The sequence below is a fragment of the Vicia villosa genome, linkage group LG2 (assembly GCF_029867415.1).
Source record: "Vicia villosa cultivar HV-30 ecotype Madison, WI linkage group LG2, Vvil1.0, whole genome shotgun sequence".
NCBI lineage: Eukaryota > Viridiplantae > Streptophyta > Magnoliopsida > Fabales > Fabaceae > Vicia > Vicia villosa.
Genome location: NC_081181.1, coordinates 153,120,811 through 153,141,194, shown reverse-complemented (window position 1 = coordinate 153,141,194; position 20,384 = coordinate 153,120,811). Strand labels below are relative to the sequence as shown.

The following is a 20,384-nucleotide window of genomic DNA, read 5'->3' as shown; positions in this document are numbered from 1 at the left end:
AAAAAATACAAATTAGTTTAACAGTAGCGACCAAAATATGTCATTTGCTTTTCTAGGGACCAAAAACATATTTAACCCTAAAATTAAAAAGAGCTTTTTCAAACTGAAAAACATTTGGTATTTCTATTGGCTTACAAACTTATTGAATTAGCTTTGATATTGTCGATGTCGATTACATCCGTTGAAAGAGCTTTTTCACCAATGAAGATTATGAAGTCTAAATGCGCAATAAGATCAACGATGTGTGGTTCAATGACTTGATAGTATGTTACACCGAGCGGAAGATATTCAAGTCACTTGATGATATTTATATTATTCAAACATTCACCATATAAAAAAATTTCGAAAAGGACATTTGCCTCGTGATTTTATTTAACATGCTATTGTAAGGTTATATTTAATCTCTTTTACTTTAACTATACTTTTGTTGACAAAATGACGAGTCTTTTTTATTTTGATCGATGATTATTTATATATTATATATAATTTGAAATTGCGGCCTTTAAAATTTTGTCAAGGCTTTATAATTTTTGTGGTTCCGCCACTGAATTGGGTTAAATATGTTTTTGGTCCCTATAAATAACCCAAAATCTTGTTTTAGTCCCTATAACATTTTCGTTCAAAGGGATGATCCTCATAAAGTTTTCCGTCTCCAATTTTGGTCTCTGCCGTCAACTTTCATTAACGGAAGCTGACGTGGCACGCCACGTGGAAGATAGTTTGGCAAAAATTTTAAAACGCATTAGATTGAGGGGGTTTTAAACCTCCTCTAAATAAACCCAGAAAATTTTAGGAACAAAGTTCTCACAGACATTTCATCAAACACCTTAGATGCACCATTTAAAATTGCAAATTCATTAAAAGATTCCATTAAAACCTTCACAAATTCAAACCTGTAAACAATACAAACCGAACCAATGAAATTCGAATGCAAAGAAGATTGAGGAACCTTCTTTGATTAATAAGGCACAAGATTTTTATGTTTGCAGGGAAGCTATCATATATATTGAATTTAGCTAATAATGTCAAATTATTTAGAGGATCACTTGAAATGAAAAATAATGTATGCAACTTTTACTTTAGTTAAAAAAAAAAAGAAAATAATAGTGAAAGTAAAAATGGAATTGCATAATCATATTTAGTAATTGCAACTCATCATGAATGCTTTTGATCACATTCCATGTCATATGTGTGGGTGCATTTCTATATCTCCAAATAAATTGTTAAATCATCTTCATAAAAAGTTTTAACTCTAACTAGAAAACTTATTAGACAACCCACTAAGAACTTTCATGGGATTCAGCTACAACTAAACATCTAAAGTTAATCATAATTAAGCATAAAATCATGATATCAAATAAAACCAAAAACCCTTGACACATGAATGAAGCCAGAAAAACAAAAAAATTTAGAGGCACTTGATATTATAATGCTACACTAGCAAGCTGCAGGGAAAGAGAGAATAGAAACAATGGGTTGGTTCAGGATAAACTTGCGTGAATTACATGTGGAATTTGGTGGATTGATAGTTAATTAAGTGAATCTAATGTAAGCATCAACTGGAAGTCATAGACTGGATTGAAGGGTCACATTGTTGGCCATTTAGTAGCTAGCTAGAATGGGTATATGTACATGAAGAATGAAAGATTCACAAATAAACCAAAACACAGACCCGTAGCTTCCTTGGTATTACAGACTGAGTTAAGTCAAAAAAATCAGAATGAACAAAACTACATTTGCTAAAGATATAAGACATTTATTATGTAAATTGCAAGGTAATGGAATTTGTTCGGTTTGGGTTTACAAAACTACATAATGAACAAAACTACATCTGCTGAAGATACAAAACTACATTCGAATTTTATTGGTTCGGTTTGTATTGTTTACAGATTTGAATTTGTGAAGGCTTTAATGGAATTTGTTAATGAATTTGCAGTTTTAAATGGTACATCTAAGGTGTTTGATAAAATGTCTGCGAGAACTTTGTTCTTAAAATTTTCTGGGTTTATTTAGAGGAGGTTTAAAACCCCCTCGAGCTAATGCGTTTTAAAATTTTTGCCAAGTTGTCTTCCACGTGACGTGTCACGTCAGCTTCCGTTAATGAAAGTTGACGGCAGGGACTAAAATTGGAGACGGAAAACTTTATGAGGATCATTCTTTGAACGAAAATGTTAAAGGGACTAAAACAAGATTTTGGGTTATTTATAGGGACCAAAAACATATTTAACCCTATAAAATTTAATGGTTATTATTTGGGAAATGCGTGCCCCAGGGGCACTTGTTAAGAGTTTAAAAAGGTAAGTAATACTTATATTTAATGTTTTAGAAATGAAAATAACTGACTTTTTTAAAAAATAACAAAGTTTGTTTTATTAAAATTGTTTGTATTTAATGTATTGGATAGTGAAATAAATAGTTTATTTAAGTAATTTTTTTTATATGGAATGCTTAAAGAGTGTCCATGTGGCACTCGTTAGCATGACCCTTATTATTTATTACTAAGACAAAAATATTTGGGCTTCGGTTCGGTGCATATTTTTACATTATATAACTATTATTAGTCTATTTGGATTGACTTTTGGAAGATTTATAATTAAATTTAAAGGTATAAAATTGATGGTAATTTTGAAGTGTTTGTTTTATCAAAAATAGAATTGATTTTGTCTCTAGAATTAATTTTGTCTTTAGAATTGATTAAATTTGAAGTTAAAATTTTTATCTTCTATCTTCAAAATTGATTCTGGATAATTTTTGTTTTAAAATTTATTGTTTAACTCACTTTCATAAATATATCCAAATATAAATCAATTATGTTAAATTAATTTATCAAACTAATAGAATCAATTGTGTTCACCTCTCATCCGAACATAGTAAAACATATTATAATTTTGATTTTTTAATCCATGTTTTAACATCATCTATCTAAAATCGCAACCGTGTCTAAGCACAACTTGTCTAAAAATAGTTTTTTTTTTGGAAAAGGCAAAATATTTGATTAAAGAAAGAACAAAGACATAAAGTAGCAAGAAACCCAGAAAGTGATAATCGCAACGCAACGCTTGGAGGAGAACTCACTCACTCATTCACACTTCATTCAACCTTAATTACTTAAGGTAAACAAACATTATTTCTTTCTTCTTTATCATAATTCAAATTAATTCTCCAATTACCAGATCCGTTTTCACATATTTTTATCATAATTCAAATTCACGGTTTCGCTAATTTTCATTTTTAATCATTTTTTTTTTAGATTTACGGGTTTAGAGATTGGGTTTCATAATCTTGATGAAGATGCTAGCTTAATTACTTAATGAAGATTTTAATTTCAGCTTAATCGATTTTTTTTAGATTTAAGGGTTTTCATGATTTTGTTGTGTTTTTTATAATCATGCTTGTAGAGGAATTGATTTAACTAAGAATTGATTTTTTGTTTTTGTTTTGTAGAAAGAATTTCATTATTATAAGAATATGAAGAACCAAGGTAGTTATGTGCCACCAGCTTATATTCCATTGGGGCAATCAGATTCAGATGCAATGAGTGTTTCTCTACACCATGGTGATGATAGTAGCAATGGAACAAGTCAAATGCAGGCTCAATGGTCTTCTGGAATCTGTGCTTGTTGCGATGATATGCCGAGCTGTATGCTACTTCCTTACCTAGTCATTTAGTACCAAGGTGCTTCTTGACTATGTATGCAATGCTTGTTTGTTTGAGAATATTTGCTTGTGTACTTCTTCTTCTTTCAATCCTAGTTTTTGTTGTGTGGTATCTGCTACTTGAAAATAACGAATTGGATAGAAGCATGATGTTGGATAGAACATTATGGCAGAATTAGGTCCATGTAGATGATCTTACTTAGTGGAGTATATGCTATTGTAGCGGTGCGAAATTTTAGGAGAAGACTTTTCTTAGCATAGATAGATAGATAGATAGATAGATGGAAAAATAGGTTCATTGGTTGGAATCTTATATTGCACGGTCGAGGTCCTCTCAATTTCTTGAAAGAAGTTGAGGGCTCCATTTGGAAAGATAGAGACGGAGGAGTTTGGTTGGAGCTGTGTTTGAAAATAATTCTATAAATTGGTCCAGCCAAACTTCTCTACGTGTCTATCTCTCTTATAAACATAGTCCTCCATTTCTTTTTGAGGATCCCAAGGAATCCCAACTATCTTCATAACATAAACAAAATAGAATCAAAGTTATGGGTTGCGGGTTGGAGTTATGGAATCAGTCTCTTGAAAATGGATGGGAAGACTGGCTTCCATAGACCCACAGTGAAATCAAGAAACATATAATGTTGCTACACCGTTCAAAATACCATTTATTTTTAGGATGGATGGCTTGGGAAAATGGTCAGGATCACCCATGGACGTCGAAGATTGTTAGTAGGATTAATATTGTGACTGCCTTGACAATTTGGATTAGGACGGGAAGTTCTGAAGTTTATTTTTTCAAACTGGCTTTTGATTGACTGTAGCTTTTTCTTGTGTTTGTTCATCAATATTTAACACCTTAATTAGTAAAATTCTTTTTTAGCTTGTTGATTCAAATATTTAAATTTTGGTACAAAAAACCCATGTTTTTTGCATTTCTATATGTTGCAACAAGTCAAGAAGTTTGTTTTGTTAATATTTTATAAACTTGCAACTGAAAAGACTGGTTACAAACTTTCTGCATCTGTGCAGGTTGTATAGGTTTTTTTTTTCCTTGCTATCTCTTTGGGAAGAATGCAGAATTTCTGGGTTCTGGCACGTTTGTGGGATCATGTGTTACCCATTTTATATTATGGAGTCTTGTTAATACAGCCTGCTGCATAATAACTGACGGCCTGTTTTGGGGATTACCTGGATGCCTGGTTTCTTGTTATGCTTGTGGCTACCGCAGAACCTTACGATCAAAGCATAATTTGCCGGTAATATATACAACCATGCTTTACATCAAGTTTTATAATATGTTTTTAAACTTTGCCGGTAATAGAAAAATGGAATATACTTGTAGGACTTTCTCTTTGTAAACATATAAGAATCCGTAAAAGTAGTTCAAGGGAAGTTCAAACTTTGAAAGAATGCATGTTTCTCTTGAAAACGTTTCTAGTACTGTGAAACACTTCTCAATAGGCCTTTGCTTAAAGTATTTGCCTTTAATAGAGAAATTTTAGCACTTTCTATGAATTATCTGATCTAAAAAATCTTGAAGTCACTTGTGTAATGTTAATAATGAGTTAATGACAACAACTTAAAGAAACTTTATGCTGATGTGATGCATAATGATATTCTTTTTGTCTTATGAAGGAAGCACCGTGTGGGGATTTTGTTACCCATTTTTGCTGCCATTTGTGTGCCGTTTGTCAAGAGTACCGTGAAATACGCGAAAGAGCTGGGGATTCTGAAGCTACAGATACAAAACTGGCAGTAGTTACAGCTCCGACAGTTCAGACAATGCAACCAGATTCAAAGCAGTAATGCCACAAGTCTGCTCTCCCTATCCCTTACACTGTGTATGGTTTAAGGATTGTAAACTTTGGTGAAGTATGTGGTTCATTACACGCTACAAGTCAATGTTGTTATACTATTGATCCTCACATTTACTTTTTCAACTATCTTGGAGATAAACTAGATGAATATAAAACACCCAGTTGTAAATAAAAATTTAGTCTGTTTAATGCCTAGTCATATTACTGCTTCAGTGCCATTTATCCCACTTCCTCCAAGACTAATGAAGCTACTTATCCTCACAGCATTACACCCTCATTGTTCTTATCCGGTTATTTCAACTTGTAATTTTACTCTGTAATTCGCCTCTCCTAGAGCAGACTTTATGTTTGATATTTATGTTTTTACGACATGGAAGATATGACTTTTGAGGTAAGGTATTGATGATTGCAAATGCCTTTTGGGAGGAAGTTGCTGGCAGTTGCTTGCCTGCACAGCTTTGGTAAATTCTAAATTTGCGAATGACCTAAGTTGACTCTGTTAGTTATTTGTCTGTACTAATGGGTAAAGGATTGTAACATGACCTGAGCAGAGAATTTAAGTTGATGAATAAAATTTGAAATATTGGTATCATGCGAAGCAAATAGGTCTTTTACAAGGGTCAAATAATGTCTAAAATAAATCTATGAAGTAATTTATCATATTTAAACCTTGGAACTTTTTAAAAGTCTATACTGGTTTAAGCAAAGTCTTGTGAGACTCAACCTACTCCACCCATAATTGTTTGTTACATAGCCTGATTCATCAGTTTAAGCACCATTTTCTCTTTTAATGTCACTTTTAAACATTTTTTATGGCAGATGAGAATATATTAATAAGTGAAAATGCGAAATTCTAACGAGGATCGTTTCAAAGTATAAGAAATGTCAAAGACTACATGAAAGAAAAAAAAAACAATCTCAACAACAAACAATAGAATCAATCCAATTATAACAATTCAGCGGGTGAGACCCTAATTAATAAAATCCAAGATATTAAGAAACCCTAATTAATAAAATCCAAGATATTAAGAAACTACTTCACTGAAAATGTTAGATCAAGTCGCCAGATTCATCATTAATAAATTAAAATTCATCAAAGAACTCATCAAAAAAGCAACAACATAAATCAAAATCCAAAACATACATCAGAATCAAGATGGACACTCGATCTACTATAAGTACAGATAGATGATAGGGTTTTGAAGCCTCTCAACTAAGATACAATAGTCCACCTCTGATTTACCCACAAACCATTTTTCGACTAAGAAAATACTCTTCTCCTCTACCCTATTCATTGATTTTGTGACTTCGTTAAAAATGACAAATATGCGAGTTTTTCAAATTGATCAAATTACAACATGTCAATTCTGGAGATAACCACCTTTATATTTAAACGTAAAGGAAGCAATAAAACTCAAAAAATACCCTAGTCTCATTAGGGATAATCATGTGTCATCTCAATCATTTAAAGATTTTATACTACGCTCAGAAAGTTTGCTCACGAGTAGTAAAAAGATGAGATCCGTCTCAACCAAATACTCACACATGGGACAAGATATTCTACTAAAATAAAAAACTACTCCTATCTTAGATAGATTATCTCTAGACGGAAGTCTTTCTTGTAACATTTGCCAAGAGACAACCAACACCTTTAAAGAAGTCTAACTCATTTAGATAAAAGGAAGAAGACGACTCTCTTTCAAAAATATAATAACCGAAGAGGGATCAACCGAAGTAGACAGTTGCCACTGAAAAATCTCTTTTTAAACATAAAGCTACTTATAAATTTCAAAGTGTCAATTTAGATTCTATTGGTTTAAAAGTCAAATATCATAATTATTGTATGGGTCAAACTTCATACAGACCACTTAAATCCAACCTATTCTAGAGAAATTATTTAGTTAGGAAAACATATGGAATAATCATAATATGCATACACTATAGTCTATTTCATCTTATAATTTTTTTCAAATAAACAACTATTTTTTAGTTTTCAATAAATTCATTCTATTATAAATAATGGAAAGTGAGAGGATCTAAATCCGTCTTGGTTCTGCCATTTAAGAGTCTGTGTGCTTCCTCAACTAAGGCAACTTGATCCAAGGCGTGTTAATACATTCAGCTAAAATTGGAATGGAGTGAAATGAAATAAGATGAAATATACACAAGAGTAAAACTATCATTTCATGGATTCTATATTTTATGATGAAATAAAAATAAAAATTTCATCTCAAGTTACTCAATGAGGGAATGCAGGTGGTATGTTACCAATAGTCATTACAAGAGCATGTTCCACATTTGAAATGGTGAAAGCGATTCGAATCTCTTACAACAATCTCCTTATGAAACAGATTTGATGCTAATTTCATAAAGTTATGACAATCAACACAAATACGGATATTCTTCATGATTTTAATGACATTTCCAGCACCAGGAAAATTTGCTTCATTCATTATAGCAAATACCAATGCCATCTTCTCACTGTGATGAAACAATTGATCTTCTATGTGCTCCACTTCAATGTCATGCAATGCAGAGCTAATCTCTGGAGCATAACCCATTTCTTTCAATTGTCCAATCAATGTCTCGAGCCGGCTCAATATAGCGGCCCTTTTTGGATGATGCTGGCCACCAGATGTGAATTCATGAACCTGCTTCCCAACCTCAACCCAGCTTAATCCAGGTCTTTTTCTCACTTTAGAGTCTCTCATTTCCTTCCTCATAAGGCCAGCTTCAATAAAACTACCTCCAGATGAATATATATTTGACATTTGTATATATGCCAAAGAATTTTTAGGATCTAACTCTTTAAATTTATCAGCTGCCAATTTGGCTAAGCCAGCCTCACCGTGCTTCCGGCAAGATCCAAGTAATGAACTCCAAATCACAGAATCAGGTTTCATTGGCATTTTATGTATCAACTCCTCCGCCTCAAATATCTTCCCAGCTCGTCCATAGAGGTCCACCATGCACGCATAATGATCTAGTTGAGGAGAAATGCCATGGCTTTCAATCATAGAGTTGAAAATTTCTACTCCTTCTTCAATAAGCCCGGCATGACTGCATGCTGCAAGAAGTGCAACAAAGGTTGCAGAATCTGGTTGGACATCCATTCGTTTGAAGAGCTCTACCGCATCTTTAGCTCGACCATGCATGGCATAAGACTTGAGCATTGAATTCCAAGAAACCAAATCACGGCGACCCATTTCGTCAAATACTCGTTCACACAAAGCTAAGGAGCCAGACCTCCCATAAGCATGTATCAAGGCATTTGAAACAACTGTGTCATCCTGAAACCCGTGTTTAATTACTTGTGAATGAACTGCTGTTGCATTTTGTTCAGTCACAAAGTAGGCGCAAGCTTTTAAGGCGATTGAGAATGTATGCCGGTCCAACACAATATTTTCTCGATGAAGTTGACAGAGAAGAAGGAAAGCCTGCTCAGGGTCGCACTCTGCAAACACGGAAATAATAGCAGTCCATGACACAACATCATGTTGGCCACTTGTATCAAGGAAGAGCTTATAACAGTCAGAAATGCGACTCCCTATATTTGCATAGGATTTCACCAATGCAGTTACCACTTCAACTTCTGAAATAAGACCGCTTTTAATAGTGAGGCAGTGCAATTGAAAACAATTCCTCAGATGGGTGTTGTTGACGTCATCCAAAGTACTACTGCATTGATTTAAAGAAGAGAAAACACCAAGTAGCGTGGCACTGTTAAACCCAACTCCATTGCAATACATATATGCAAACAGGCCAATAGCTTTGTCCCCAAGCCCACGGAACTGAAAACCTGAAATCATTGAATTCCAAGATATAAGATTTCTATACTCCATGGACTTGAACACATTCCACGCGTCATCCAAAGTTTGATCATAGCCACCACCGAAACCACCAGAGCACTTACTATACATTGTAATAAGAGCATTTGCAACATACACATTGAAATCCAACGAAAATTTCAAAGCAACAGCATGTACCTGCAAGCCATATTCAACATCACGCTCCTCACAAGCACTAAGCACACTTGCAAAAGCAAACTCATTGGGTCGAAAACAAGCCAACATGCCAGAGAAGAAAGCAAAACACTCTCTGATCAAACCAAACTGAGCATACCCAGAAATGAGAACAGTCCAAGAAACAAAGTTTCTTCTAGGCATTTCATCAAACAGGTGGTGAGCATAATCTAAATAACCACACTTGCAGTACATGTTTAAGAGATTATTAGTGAGAAAAACATCATTTTGAATTGCGGGGTGTTTGTTAAATATGTAATGGTGCAATGCCATGCCTTGGTGGATCCATTTTTTCTGAGCACAAGCATGGAAGAGAAAGGCATAGTCTTGTAGGGATAGAGAAGGGTGAGTGTAAACAAGTGAAAGTGCTTCTTCAAGATTGCCTTGTAAGGAGAGAGTATGGATTAGTGGGTTTATGTTTCTGGCTATGGTTTGTGGTTGTGTAGGTGAAGTGCAATAAAGATTCTGTAACATGCAAGGTTTGGGGAATACATAGTGTACAAGCTTTTTAGATCGCAAATGCTTCAAACATATGTTCATTTTTTTGCCATAAATTTAGGGCAGTAACCTTAATAGTTATGGAACATTTTTATTTTGAAATGTAATTTGTGTTCTTACGAGGGATTAGTGTAAAAATTTTTACAGTATCAACCATACATACTAACTTATGATATTTTACATAAGAGAATTGTTCAATGAAATTACTCTTGATCTCCAAAACGTACCCACATTCTAAAGTGTGTTATCTGATAGCTACTTCTTTTGAACAAAATATGGTTAGGATATGTATTTCGTATATTGGAAGATGCATTTTTGAAATGTCTTTTGAATTTTTTTTGAAAATGTGATAAATATAAATGAAGAATTATTTCGGAAATGCATCTTTGAAATCTTTCATAATCATATCAAAATAGCATCGTTGTCCAAACATTCAATTTTTGTAAGGTCAATTTATATTAACGGAAAATCACAATAAAATGAAGTTATATTAAAGTTAAGGGAATGTAAAAATTCATATATTAATAAAAAAAAGTCAAGAAAATACATACATTAATAAAAAAAATTTAAGAAAATTCATACATAACATTTGTTAGAAAATACATCCAAAAATACCAAAAAAAAAAAAAAAAAATTTCTCAACCTACCCCATGGATATCTTAAACACCACACGAAATTTCATTTTTGACCACAACTTCCGTAGATGCACATCTGGAAGTACCCCATCAAACCCTATCAAACATTTCTGTAGATATATCTACGGAAGATTTTTCCCAATTTGGAATTTTCTCAATTAATCAAACCCCATAGATGTAACTACGGAAGATTTTTTTCAATTAATTAAAATTTTGGGATTTTCTCAATTAATTTATAATTTAATTGGAGATTTTCCCAATTAATTGGGAAAATCCCACGTTTCACTATGTTTTAAGGGGTTCCGTAGATGCATCTACGGAAAAACCAAAATTTTTTTAAAAAATAGGTGCTTCTGAAGATGCATCTATGGAAGCACGATGGATGTTTTGTCACTTCTGTGGTGCGCCAAATATCTATGGGGTGGGGTGAGAAATTTTCAAAAAAAATACATCTCAATATAAACGACTGGGTATGTCTAACTGCTTGCCTCCTCCGCCGCCTGCACTACACGATAATTTGTAACTCAGAAACCATGTACTCCACTAGGAACAACTTGGGACTGCTATCCTCAAAGAGTCCTGACTCTATGACTGCTCTACCCATCTCTGCAACGTGTTGACATATCGTTGGCATGCTCTCTACCTGCTCATCCTGAACCAAGTAATTCCAGGTTAGTCGACCTAGGTAGTTCTCCATGAGCGTCTGGCTTCATGATAGGATGTGACACCTTATAGAATCATGACAAGTAGCCTTCAGCACAAGCCCAATGTTCATGAGTTGGCTCTCGACGATACTTCTCTAGTACCAGGTGACTCTTGAAATCATCCAATATCTCCTATAGGTCTCTGTAGGGAACGGTGAGAAGAGCAGACTCGTGATAAGGTCTCGAAATAATCTACAAGAAGTCAAATTGGTGCATCACTCGCCCAAGAAGATAAGGATACATAAGAGATAACTCATATCCAAGTCAAACGGAGTATAAGGAAATGATGTCAAACTGACGTGTCTGGAGGTGACCCTCGTATAGGCAGAAGCAAATGTCATCTGGTACCATACAGTCAAGAAAGACTTTAAATGGTTCGACCCCATAATTCCTTCTCTACAGAACAAAAGTGGTTGCACGAGGCTAGTCCTCAATGTATTTAAGCGTAGCTTTAAACCCGATGATGCAAGAGTAGTGGGAGATGACTCATCCTTGAAAAGGGTTCGAACATAATATTAATAACAAGTGTAACAAATGAATCGTGAAAATATTAGTAATAAGAAATTATTGTAAGCAGTATGCAGTACCCCGTCATTTTTTTGTCTTCCAAAGACAATTATCTCCCAACTTCAAGTACATGTACACTAAATAGGCGGTCCCCCAGTTGTACTCGTGAATCGCAATTAAGTCTATGAAGTACTTAAGGTAGACCACATTGACATTTGTTGCATTTTTGTCCACAAACATGGATGTTTCAACCAAGAACAAGAGGTAATACCTCAATGCACAATGTCGATGGTACTCAACCTGCACATCGTCATCAACGACATCCAAAGCTCCCTTCATATGTTCTTTATAAAGCTTTTCCAAAAAAACCTAAATTGTGCATAAGCACCTCTAGTGCGAAATGTCTCTTACACCGCTTTACCAGGGCCAACCTCCAACAAGGTGACCATTAGATCGACCCGATCCTCTCGTAGTCCAGTAATATCCCCTGATGGGATATGCATGAGACGTCATCCAAAGTGATGGTCATCGCGCCTATAGGTAGGTGGAAAGAGGATGTCTCTGAGTGTCACCTGTCCTTAAAAGTCGCATTCATGTCATGATTTATTGTGACGTACATAAAAGAACATAAATTGGCAAGACCGGAATAACAAATAACATCACCGAACCAAGCATCAGTGGATTGTGGCAACTTTAGTATCTTCCTGTCGTGGTTAATCATTTTCAAAAAATCACGATCATGTAAAAAGAAAACATAAGCATTAGTATTGATTTAATTAGTTGACAACATATGGATTGCAAAAGAAAAGAAATATACCCCTCCATGTCTGACATGCCTGAGAGAGTCGACTATGAGAACTAGATGGTCGGGGCTGCGAAGTAGATGCAACATCTAACAAGTTATCAGCAACTTGTGACCTTGTGGTCATCGTTGCGACCATCTCACGTCATAGCCTGATCCAACGAATGTTGTCTTCAACCATTGCACCTGTGTTATAAATAGTGACAAATCTAAACAACTTGTTTGGAGAAATTCACAAATTCCACAGAAAAACCTCATTTTTTTACTAAGTCTAATATGGAGATGCATATTCAAAAACAGGTTCAGAGCAAATTCAGAGATGCATCTCCGGACAAATCTTCGATGGTTTCCCATTTTTTTAATAAGTGGTGTTTACGAAGATGCATCTTTGAACGTATTTTTAGTACATACGGAGATGCATCTCTGAATTAAATTTTAACATAAAAGGGGAGTCTCTTCAATTTGGTTTGAAAAATGGCGAAATTAAAAGCGTCCGGAGATGCATCTCATGATGATAGGGACATTATGGGCTTTTCATGATGGTGTGGAAGCACCCATAAAGGTGGAAAGAGCATTCCCCTTACATAAATATTAAACGAAAAATACTCCATTATAAAATCAACTTTAAAATATTTATTTATAAATTGTACTTAGTTTTATACAACCTCTCACATCCAACACTACTCTATTTAGCATATAAATTTAAAAGGTGAATAATATGCATAGATGAAAAAATTTGAAAAGTAGAATCGCGGCAAAGCGTCGGGGACTTTATCCCCCTTTCCCTAGCATCACTTGTCATTAAATTTAATTAGAAGATTCTTCACATCTCATATCGAATTATACAAGATTTTAGTCGTCTGTCATATACAAGCTCTATCATGTGACATTTACATGTATTATCTTATTCTCGCTCTCAAACTATATTTTTATCACCCCACTTTATCGTGCTTGAATCACTTGGCGTTACATTTTATAAATGATAGGTGAAAGAGTTAGATCGGATATATATATATATATATATATATATATATATATATAAGAACTTAATTCACATATGATTCCAAATGCAAGAAAAATATATGAAAAAAATTACGTTTAGCTATGTAGTGGAATATGAATAGAAGACATTATCTAACAGATCAAAATGAGTGTTGAACCTAGGTAACATTGAAGACAAGGTCACTCGATTCTCTTGGGTCGTTGGATGGTGAGATTGTATGATCAATCGACATTTTTTCTCATAGACAAATTGCACAAATAGAAGGCTATATGGCCTCCAACCCCTAAGAGACATGGTTAAAAAAAGGAAAAAGACATATCCACTTTTTGACCCTAAAAACCCCATACTTATGGTTGTCATTAACGTGGGCGTCAAAGTGCATACATGTATTTCCTTCCCCATGTCGGACTAGAGCAGCAAGATTGTGGTTCTTCATTTGATCTTCAACAAATGACAATCTTTGAAGAAGAATCTCTGACATCAGATCATTTGGTGTCGTCTATGAGAACGAACTTTGCATCGTATGAAAAATTTGTATATCTAGAGAAGATTTACACATTAATGTTCCAACGAATCATAGAATGAAGAATCAATGTCAATCACTTGTCTTCTAAGATTTTTGAAATTACCCTTAAGCACATTATCGATTATTTCGTTGTATTGATGCTTTATAGTTTTTTTACTTCCTCAATTGAATCTCTCATCATACACGTAAATAATAGCATTTCCATACATATAATAAAGTATTGACCAAAGTCAACATTGAATGAATCAATTCAAGGTAATGTATATCCAACTCAAACTATTTGTCTATTGAAATTGATTCAAACAACAATTGAAATCAATTCAAGATGATGTTTCTCAAACTAGTGAGTTGATTTTGTTTGTTGAAATTGATTCACACATTACTTGAAATCAATTCAATTAGATTTTTCTAAAATCTTATTTTCCTTCTGTTTTCTGGAATTAATTCACATATATGTTGGAATCGAATCATTTAACAATTTGATAATTCATGTTTTACCTTCATTTAAAGAAAGAATTTAATGAAAATACAACGACGGTGTATAGCAGTTTTACACGGCCAGTAAAATCATAATCGTTAATTTTTATAAAAATTTAACTTTTTCTTTAAATTACATAAAAAGATATTTTTTTTTAAGAGTCGTGATGTCTTACGTGTAAAATGTTTTACACTGACAATGCTCTAACTTTAATCTATTAGAGAAATCATTTAAAGTAAACTTCCAAAGTTGGAATATATGTAAATCATAGAAAGAAAAAGAAAATAGATAGAGACAAACATATACAGTATCTATACAAAGATTAACCAATGGAAGGAAAATGTTAGTGTAGTTAATCCGAATCTGTTGAACTTGGCTTCTTCTCATCCCGCCTAGCAACAAAATATCTCTCTCTACTCAGACGGTTGTGATAAAGTGAGTTCATAATCCCATGAACGAGGATACTCCAAAACCAAACCACAATCATGTATATCTCTGTCTCCTCCACAGGATTACTCACTCTTACACCTTCCACACCCATACCCTTCACACTTTCTGTTTCAAACAGACGCACCATTATCGTTTCCTCTTCAATTTCCTCTACAGATTCTTCTCCACAACAACTCAACAACAATTCCAATAACAATGACAATAAAACTGTCCCTGTTGTTAAATTCAACTATAGCAGAGCATCACCTTCAATTCGATGGCCCAATTCCAAACTCTCTCATATGTATCCTTCCACAGACACCCATTTCTCTCAAAACGATGTTTTCGTAAAAAAGACTCAAACTTTGGAAACCCCGGATGAAACCCACAAACGGAATGATAATGAAGAAGAAGGTGAAATTATGAGGGACAGTAGAAGCAAGATGAAGGTCAAAAGGATGAACAAATGGGTGCTCAGAAAAGAGATGAATTGGAGGGAAAGAGTGAAAACGTTAACTAATAGGATTTTGGGTTTGAAGTCTGATGAGTTTGTTGGTGATGTGTTGGAACAACACAGAGTTATGATGACACCAGTTGATTTTTGCTTTGTGGTTAAATCGGTTGGTCAAACGAGTTGGCAGCGCGCGCTTGAGCTTTACGAGTGTTTGAATATGCAGCAATGGTATGCACCTAATGCAAGGATGGTTTCCACTATTTTGGGTGTGCTTGGGAAGGCTAATCAAGAGGAAATTGCTGTTGAAGTTTTTACGAAAGCTGAGTCGATTATAGATGATACTGTCCAAGTGTATAATGCTATGATGGGTGTTTATGCAAGGAGTGGAAATTTTGATAAGGTAAAGCAGGTGTTTGATTTAATGCGTGAAAGAGAGTGTCAGCCTGATATTGTTAGTTTGAATACTTTGATTAATGCAAAGGTGAAGTCTTGTGCTATTGTGTCTGGTTTAGCTATTTTGGATGAAGTAGGTAAGTTTGGTCTTAGACCGGATATAATAACCTATAATACGCTTATAAGTGCTTGTTCTAGAGAGTGTAATTTAAAGGAAGCAATTGTTGTTTTTAGTGACATGGAGACTAACGGTTGCCAACCAGATCTTTGGACTTATAATGCTATGATTTCGGTTTATGGTAGATGTGGGTTTGCTTTGAAAGCTGAGCATCTTTTTGAAGAATTGAAGTCTAAGGGATTTTCACCTGATGCAGTCACATATAACTCTTTGTTATATGCTTTTTCAAAAGAAGGAAATACGGAAAAGGTAAGGGATATTTGTGACGAAATGGTGAAAATGGGGTTTCGCAAGGATGAAATGACATACAACACTATTATACACATGCATGGGAAGCATGGCCGGCACGATGAGGCATTACAGGTTTACAGAGACATGAAGTCATCTAAAAGGAACCCTGATGCGGTTACATATACTGTTTTGATCGATTTGCTCGGGAAAGCAAGTAAGATTGAGGAAGCTGCAAAAGTTATGTCAGAAATGTTGGATGCAGGTGTTAAGCCGACTTTGCACACGTATAGTGCTTTAATTTGTGCTTATGCAAAGGTTGGGAAGCGAGCAGAAGCTGAAGAAACATTTAATCGCATGCGTGAGTCAAATATAAAAGCTGATCATCTATTATACTCAGTTATGTTGGATTTCTTTTTGAGATTCAACGAGATAAAAAAGGCTATGGTGTTGTATCAGGAAATGATTCAGGAAGGCTTCACGCCGGATAATGGTCTTTATGAGGTTATACTACCTGCACTTGTTAGGGAAAACATGGGGGATGTTGTTGAAAGAATTGTTCGAGATATGGAAGAGCTGAGCGGTATGAACCCACGTGATATTTCATCGGTTCTTGTTAAAGGGGGGTGTTATGATCACGGTGCTAAAATGTTGAAAGTTGCCATCAGCAATGGCTATGAATTGGATCGTGAAATTTTCTTATCCCTCATGAGCTCATATAGCTCATCTGCTAGATATTCAGAAGCATGTGAACTTCTTGAATTCTTTAGAGAACATGCTCCCAGCGACGTTCAAATGATCACAGAAGCACTCGTCATTATACTTTGCAAAGCTGGAAAGCTAGATGCAGCCTTGGAGGAATACAGAAGTAGAGGAGGACTTGGTTCATTTACGAGTTGTACGATGTATGAATCTCTTATTCAAGGATGTGTGAAGAGTGAACAATTTGACATAGCTTCTCAGCTTTTCTCTGACATGAGATTCAATGGTGTTGAGCCATCTGAATCTCTGTACCAGAGTATGGTGTCTGTATACTGCAGAATCGGCTTCCCGGAGACAGCACACCATTTGTTGTATCATGCAGAGAAAAATGACATTATACTGGATAATCTAACTGTTCATATTATCGATATCGTTGAAACGTATGGAAAGCTAAAGATGTGGGAAAATGCAGAAAGTATAGTGGAGAATCTTAGGCAAAAATATTCAAAAATCGACAGAAAGGTTTGGAATGCTTTAATTAATGCTTATGCATTCAGCGGTTGTTACGAACGAGCAAGAGCTATTTTTAATACAATGATGAAAGACGGCCCTTCCCCGACCGTAGAATCCGTAAATGGTCTCTTACAAGCTTTAATTGTTGATGGGAGACTGAATGAGCTTTATGTTGTAATTCAGGAGTTGCAAGACATGGACTTCAAGATTAGTAAAAGTTCTATTCTTTTGATGCTTGAAGCATTTGCTCGTGCAGGAAACTTATTTGAGGTGCAGAAAGTATACAATGGAATGAAAGCTGCTGGTTATTTTCCTACCATGCATCTTTACAGAATTATGATTGGATTGCTGTGCAGATTCAAAAGAGTACGAGATGTAAGAGTCATGTTGAGCGAGATGGAGGAGGCGGGATTTAAGCCCGATCTTCAAATTTTTAATTCTGTACTTAAATTATACTCAAGTATTGAAGAATTCAAACACATGGCTGATATTTACCAGATGATGCAAGATGCTGGTCTTACACCAGACGAGGAAACTTATAATACATTAATTACAATGTACTGCAGAGACCATAGACCAGAAGAAGGTTTGTCATTGATGCATAAAATGAAAAATCTTGAGTTGGAACCTAAGCGAGACACTTACAGAAGCATGATTGCAGCATTCAGTAAGCAGCAACTCTATGATCAGGCTGAGGAACTTTTTGAAGAGCTTAGATCGAATGGTTATAAACTGGACCGCTCGTTTTATCATTTAATGATGAAAATGTATAGAACTTCTGGGGATCATCAGAAAGCTGAAAATCTGTTAGCCATGATGAAAGAAGCAGGGATAGAACCCAATACTGCAACCATGCATATGCTAATGGTTTCTTACGGTAAATCTGGGCAACCTGAAGAAGCTGACAAAGTCCTTAAAAGCTTGAGAACAATGGGAGCAGTTCTGGATACCTTGCCTTATAGCTCTGTTATTGATGCATACCTCAAAAAAGGAGATGCAAATGCCGGAATCGAGAAGCTTGCTGAGATGAAGGAAGCAGCCATAGAACCAGATCATCGAATATGGACGTGCTTTATCAGAGCCGCAAGCTTGTCTGAGGAAGCAAATGATGCCATTAATCTTTTAAATGCACTTCAAGGTGTTGGATTTGATCTTCCAATCAGGTATCGATAAGTTTCTTTTTTTGAAGTTTTTGAGAGGAAGATTTGCTTTTTATATTTCTCTAGTTAATTCATTATACTGATGTTATATAGGCTTCTAAGAGAAAAATCCGAGTCGTTAGTTTCTGAGGTTGACCAATGTCTGGAGAGACTAGAACATGTGGAAGATAATGCAGCTTTTAACTTTGTCAATGCTTTGGTGGATCTCTTGTGGGCATTTGAACTCCGAGCCACTGCATCATGGGTTTTCCAATTAGCAATCAAGAAAAACATTTATCGCCATGATATATTCAGGTAAGCAGTATAGAAAATGAAGTTTTTTTTTCCGGAAATGTTACTTTGTCTGTTTGGTTACTTATTTTGTGTATCGTTGTCAATGGCAGAGTTGCTCAGAAGGACTGGGGGGCTGATTTTAGAAAGCTCTCGGCCGGCTCAGCTCTTGTTGGTCTTACATTATGGCTTGACCACATGCAGGTAAATTCTGTTTCCCTCCTAAGTTGCTTTCAAAATTGTCTGTGATTTTTGGCTTCTAAATTCTAAAATATGTTGTTATTTTCATAGTGATAATACTTGTGATACTACGATTTTGCATGAGCCTATGTTTCATCATTTAATTTGTCCGAGCTTATCTATATTTGACCTTATCATTTGGACGTCAATGTCATGGCAGGACGCCTCATTGGAGGGCTATCCAGAGTCACCAAAATCAGTTGTACTTATAACAGGAACAGCAGAATATAACATGGTATCGCTCGATAGCACATTAAAGGCGTGCCTTTGGGAAATGGGATCGCCTTTTCTTCCTTGTAAGACAAGGCACGGTGTTCTTGTAGCCAAGGCTCACTCTCTTCGAATGTGGCTAAAAGACTCCCCGTTTTGCTTGGATCTCGAGTTAAAAGATTCCCCGAAACTCCCTGAACTAAATTCAATGCAACTTATCAATGGATGCTTTATAAGGCGCGGCCTTGTTCCAGCGTTCCACGAAATTACTGAGAAACTAAAAGTTGTGAGTCCCAAGAAATTTTCTAGATTGGCTTTATTGCCTGATGATAAGAGAAGTAAAGTCATGCAAGCTGATATAGAGGGAAGGAAAGAGAAGTTGGAAAAACTAAAAAGGGCTGATCCTCGACAGGTGATGAAGATCAAGAGGATTAGGAAGAAGAAATTTATTCGGGAAGCTTTGGAGTACCGAGGAAATGCAATTGGGAAACAAAGGACTTTCAAACCAATTGCTGCAAATAAATCGATAGAAAGTGAGAGATACGATGACAGATAAGTTAAGTTAAGGTTGTCTGTAGCTTAGCCCTTAATGTTCTATAGCCGAAGCTTTCATGAAGCATGCTATAACAGAAGCTCTATAGCCTCAACTTGTCCTTTTTGGTGCAAAATCAAGCAATGTAATGCCAAATATTGTACATAAATTGTTAACAAAGACTGTTATAACGAGTATTTTACTAGTGTTCATCGCATTTTTTTCGCCTTATATTTAATTTGTAGATCAGAAAATTTGATTACTTTAGGTTTGTGGATGAAATCTTGTAAACTTTTTCTTTTATTGATGGCTGCAAGTATGAGACAATTCATTCTTTCTTTTCAATTTATTTCATTTCATTTTTATTTTTAATTTTGAGAAACGTTGTATTAATTTATGAAGACAATATAAACAAGATAAACAACT

General features: G+C 35.0%; 3 protein-coding genes across 4 annotated transcripts; 2 read left to right on the top strand and 1 right to left on the bottom strand.

The window, feature by feature from the left end:
- The first annotated feature begins 2,944 nt into the window (after window positions 1-2,944).
- Window positions 2,945-5,841, top strand: LOC131652527 (protein PLANT CADMIUM RESISTANCE 10). 2 transcript variants are annotated; one of them, XM_058922404.1, is made up of 4 exons: window positions 2,945-3,113; window positions 3,445-3,640; window positions 4,687-4,913; window positions 5,297-5,429. In XM_058922404.1, the coding sequence occupies exons 2-4, from the start codon at window positions 3,469-3,471 to the stop codon at window positions 5,414-5,416; spliced, it is 519 nt and encodes a 172-aa protein (XP_058778387.1). In that variant the 5' UTR covers window positions 2,945-3,113; window positions 3,445-3,468; the 3' UTR covers window positions 5,417-5,429. The 2 variants fall into 2 exon arrangements, with proteins under 2 accessions (XP_058778387.1, XP_058778386.1); XM_058922403.1 differs by having other exon boundaries at window positions 2,958-3,113; window positions 5,293-5,841.
- Window positions 5,842-7,591: 1,750 nt separating this feature from the next.
- On the bottom strand, window positions 7,592-10,126 carry LOC131647103 (pentatricopeptide repeat-containing protein At1g71420). The gene has a single exon (XM_058917016.1). The coding sequence runs from the start codon at window positions 10,034-10,036 to the stop codon at window positions 7,739-7,741; it is 2,298 nt and encodes a 765-aa protein (XP_058772999.1). The 5' UTR covers window positions 10,037-10,126; the 3' UTR covers window positions 7,592-7,738.
- Window positions 10,127-14,986: 4,860 nt separating this feature from the next.
- On the top strand, window positions 14,987-20,286 carry LOC131652526 (pentatricopeptide repeat-containing protein At3g18110, chloroplastic). Its single transcript, XM_058922402.1, has 4 exons — window positions 14,987-18,709; window positions 18,800-19,000; window positions 19,090-19,180; window positions 19,377-20,286. Exons 1-4 carry the CDS (start codon window positions 15,135-15,137, stop codon window positions 19,980-19,982), a joined length of 4,473 nt encoding a protein of 1,490 aa, XP_058778385.1. The 5' UTR covers window positions 14,987-15,134; the 3' UTR covers window positions 19,983-20,286.
- The last annotated feature ends 98 nt before the right edge of the window (window positions 20,287-20,384 follow it).

What these genes read in the sequence shown, in the direction of transcription:
- LOC131652527 (XM_058922403.1), top strand. Translation starts at nt 3,469, where the DNA reads ATGAAGAACCAAGGTAGTTATGTGCCACCAGCTTATATTCCATTGGGG. An exon ending in TTGCGATGATATGCCGAGCT is followed by an intron (nt 3,641 to 4,686) that starts GTATGCTACTTC and finishes GCATCTGTGCAG; the next exon opens with GTTGTATAGGTTTTTTTTTT. An exon ending in GATCAAAGCATAATTTGCCG is followed by an intron (nt 4,914 to 5,292) that starts GTAATATATACA and finishes TGTCTTATGAAG; the next exon opens with GAAGCACCGTGTGGGGATTT.
- LOC131647103 (XM_058917016.1), bottom strand. Translation starts at nt 10,036, where the DNA reads ATGAACATATGTTTGAAGCATTTGCGATCTAAAAAGCTTGTACACTAT.
- LOC131652526 (XM_058922402.1), top strand. Translation starts at nt 15,135, where the DNA reads ATGTATATCTCTGTCTCCTCCACAGGATTACTCACTCTTACACCTTCC. An exon ending in TATCGCCATGATATATTCAG is followed by an intron (nt 19,001 to 19,089) that starts GTAAGCAGTATA and finishes TGTCAATGGCAG; the next exon opens with AGTTGCTCAGAAGGACTGGG. An exon ending in TATGGCTTGACCACATGCAG is followed by an intron (nt 19,181 to 19,376) that starts GTAAATTCTGTT and finishes ATGTCATGGCAG; the next exon opens with GACGCCTCATTGGAGGGCTA.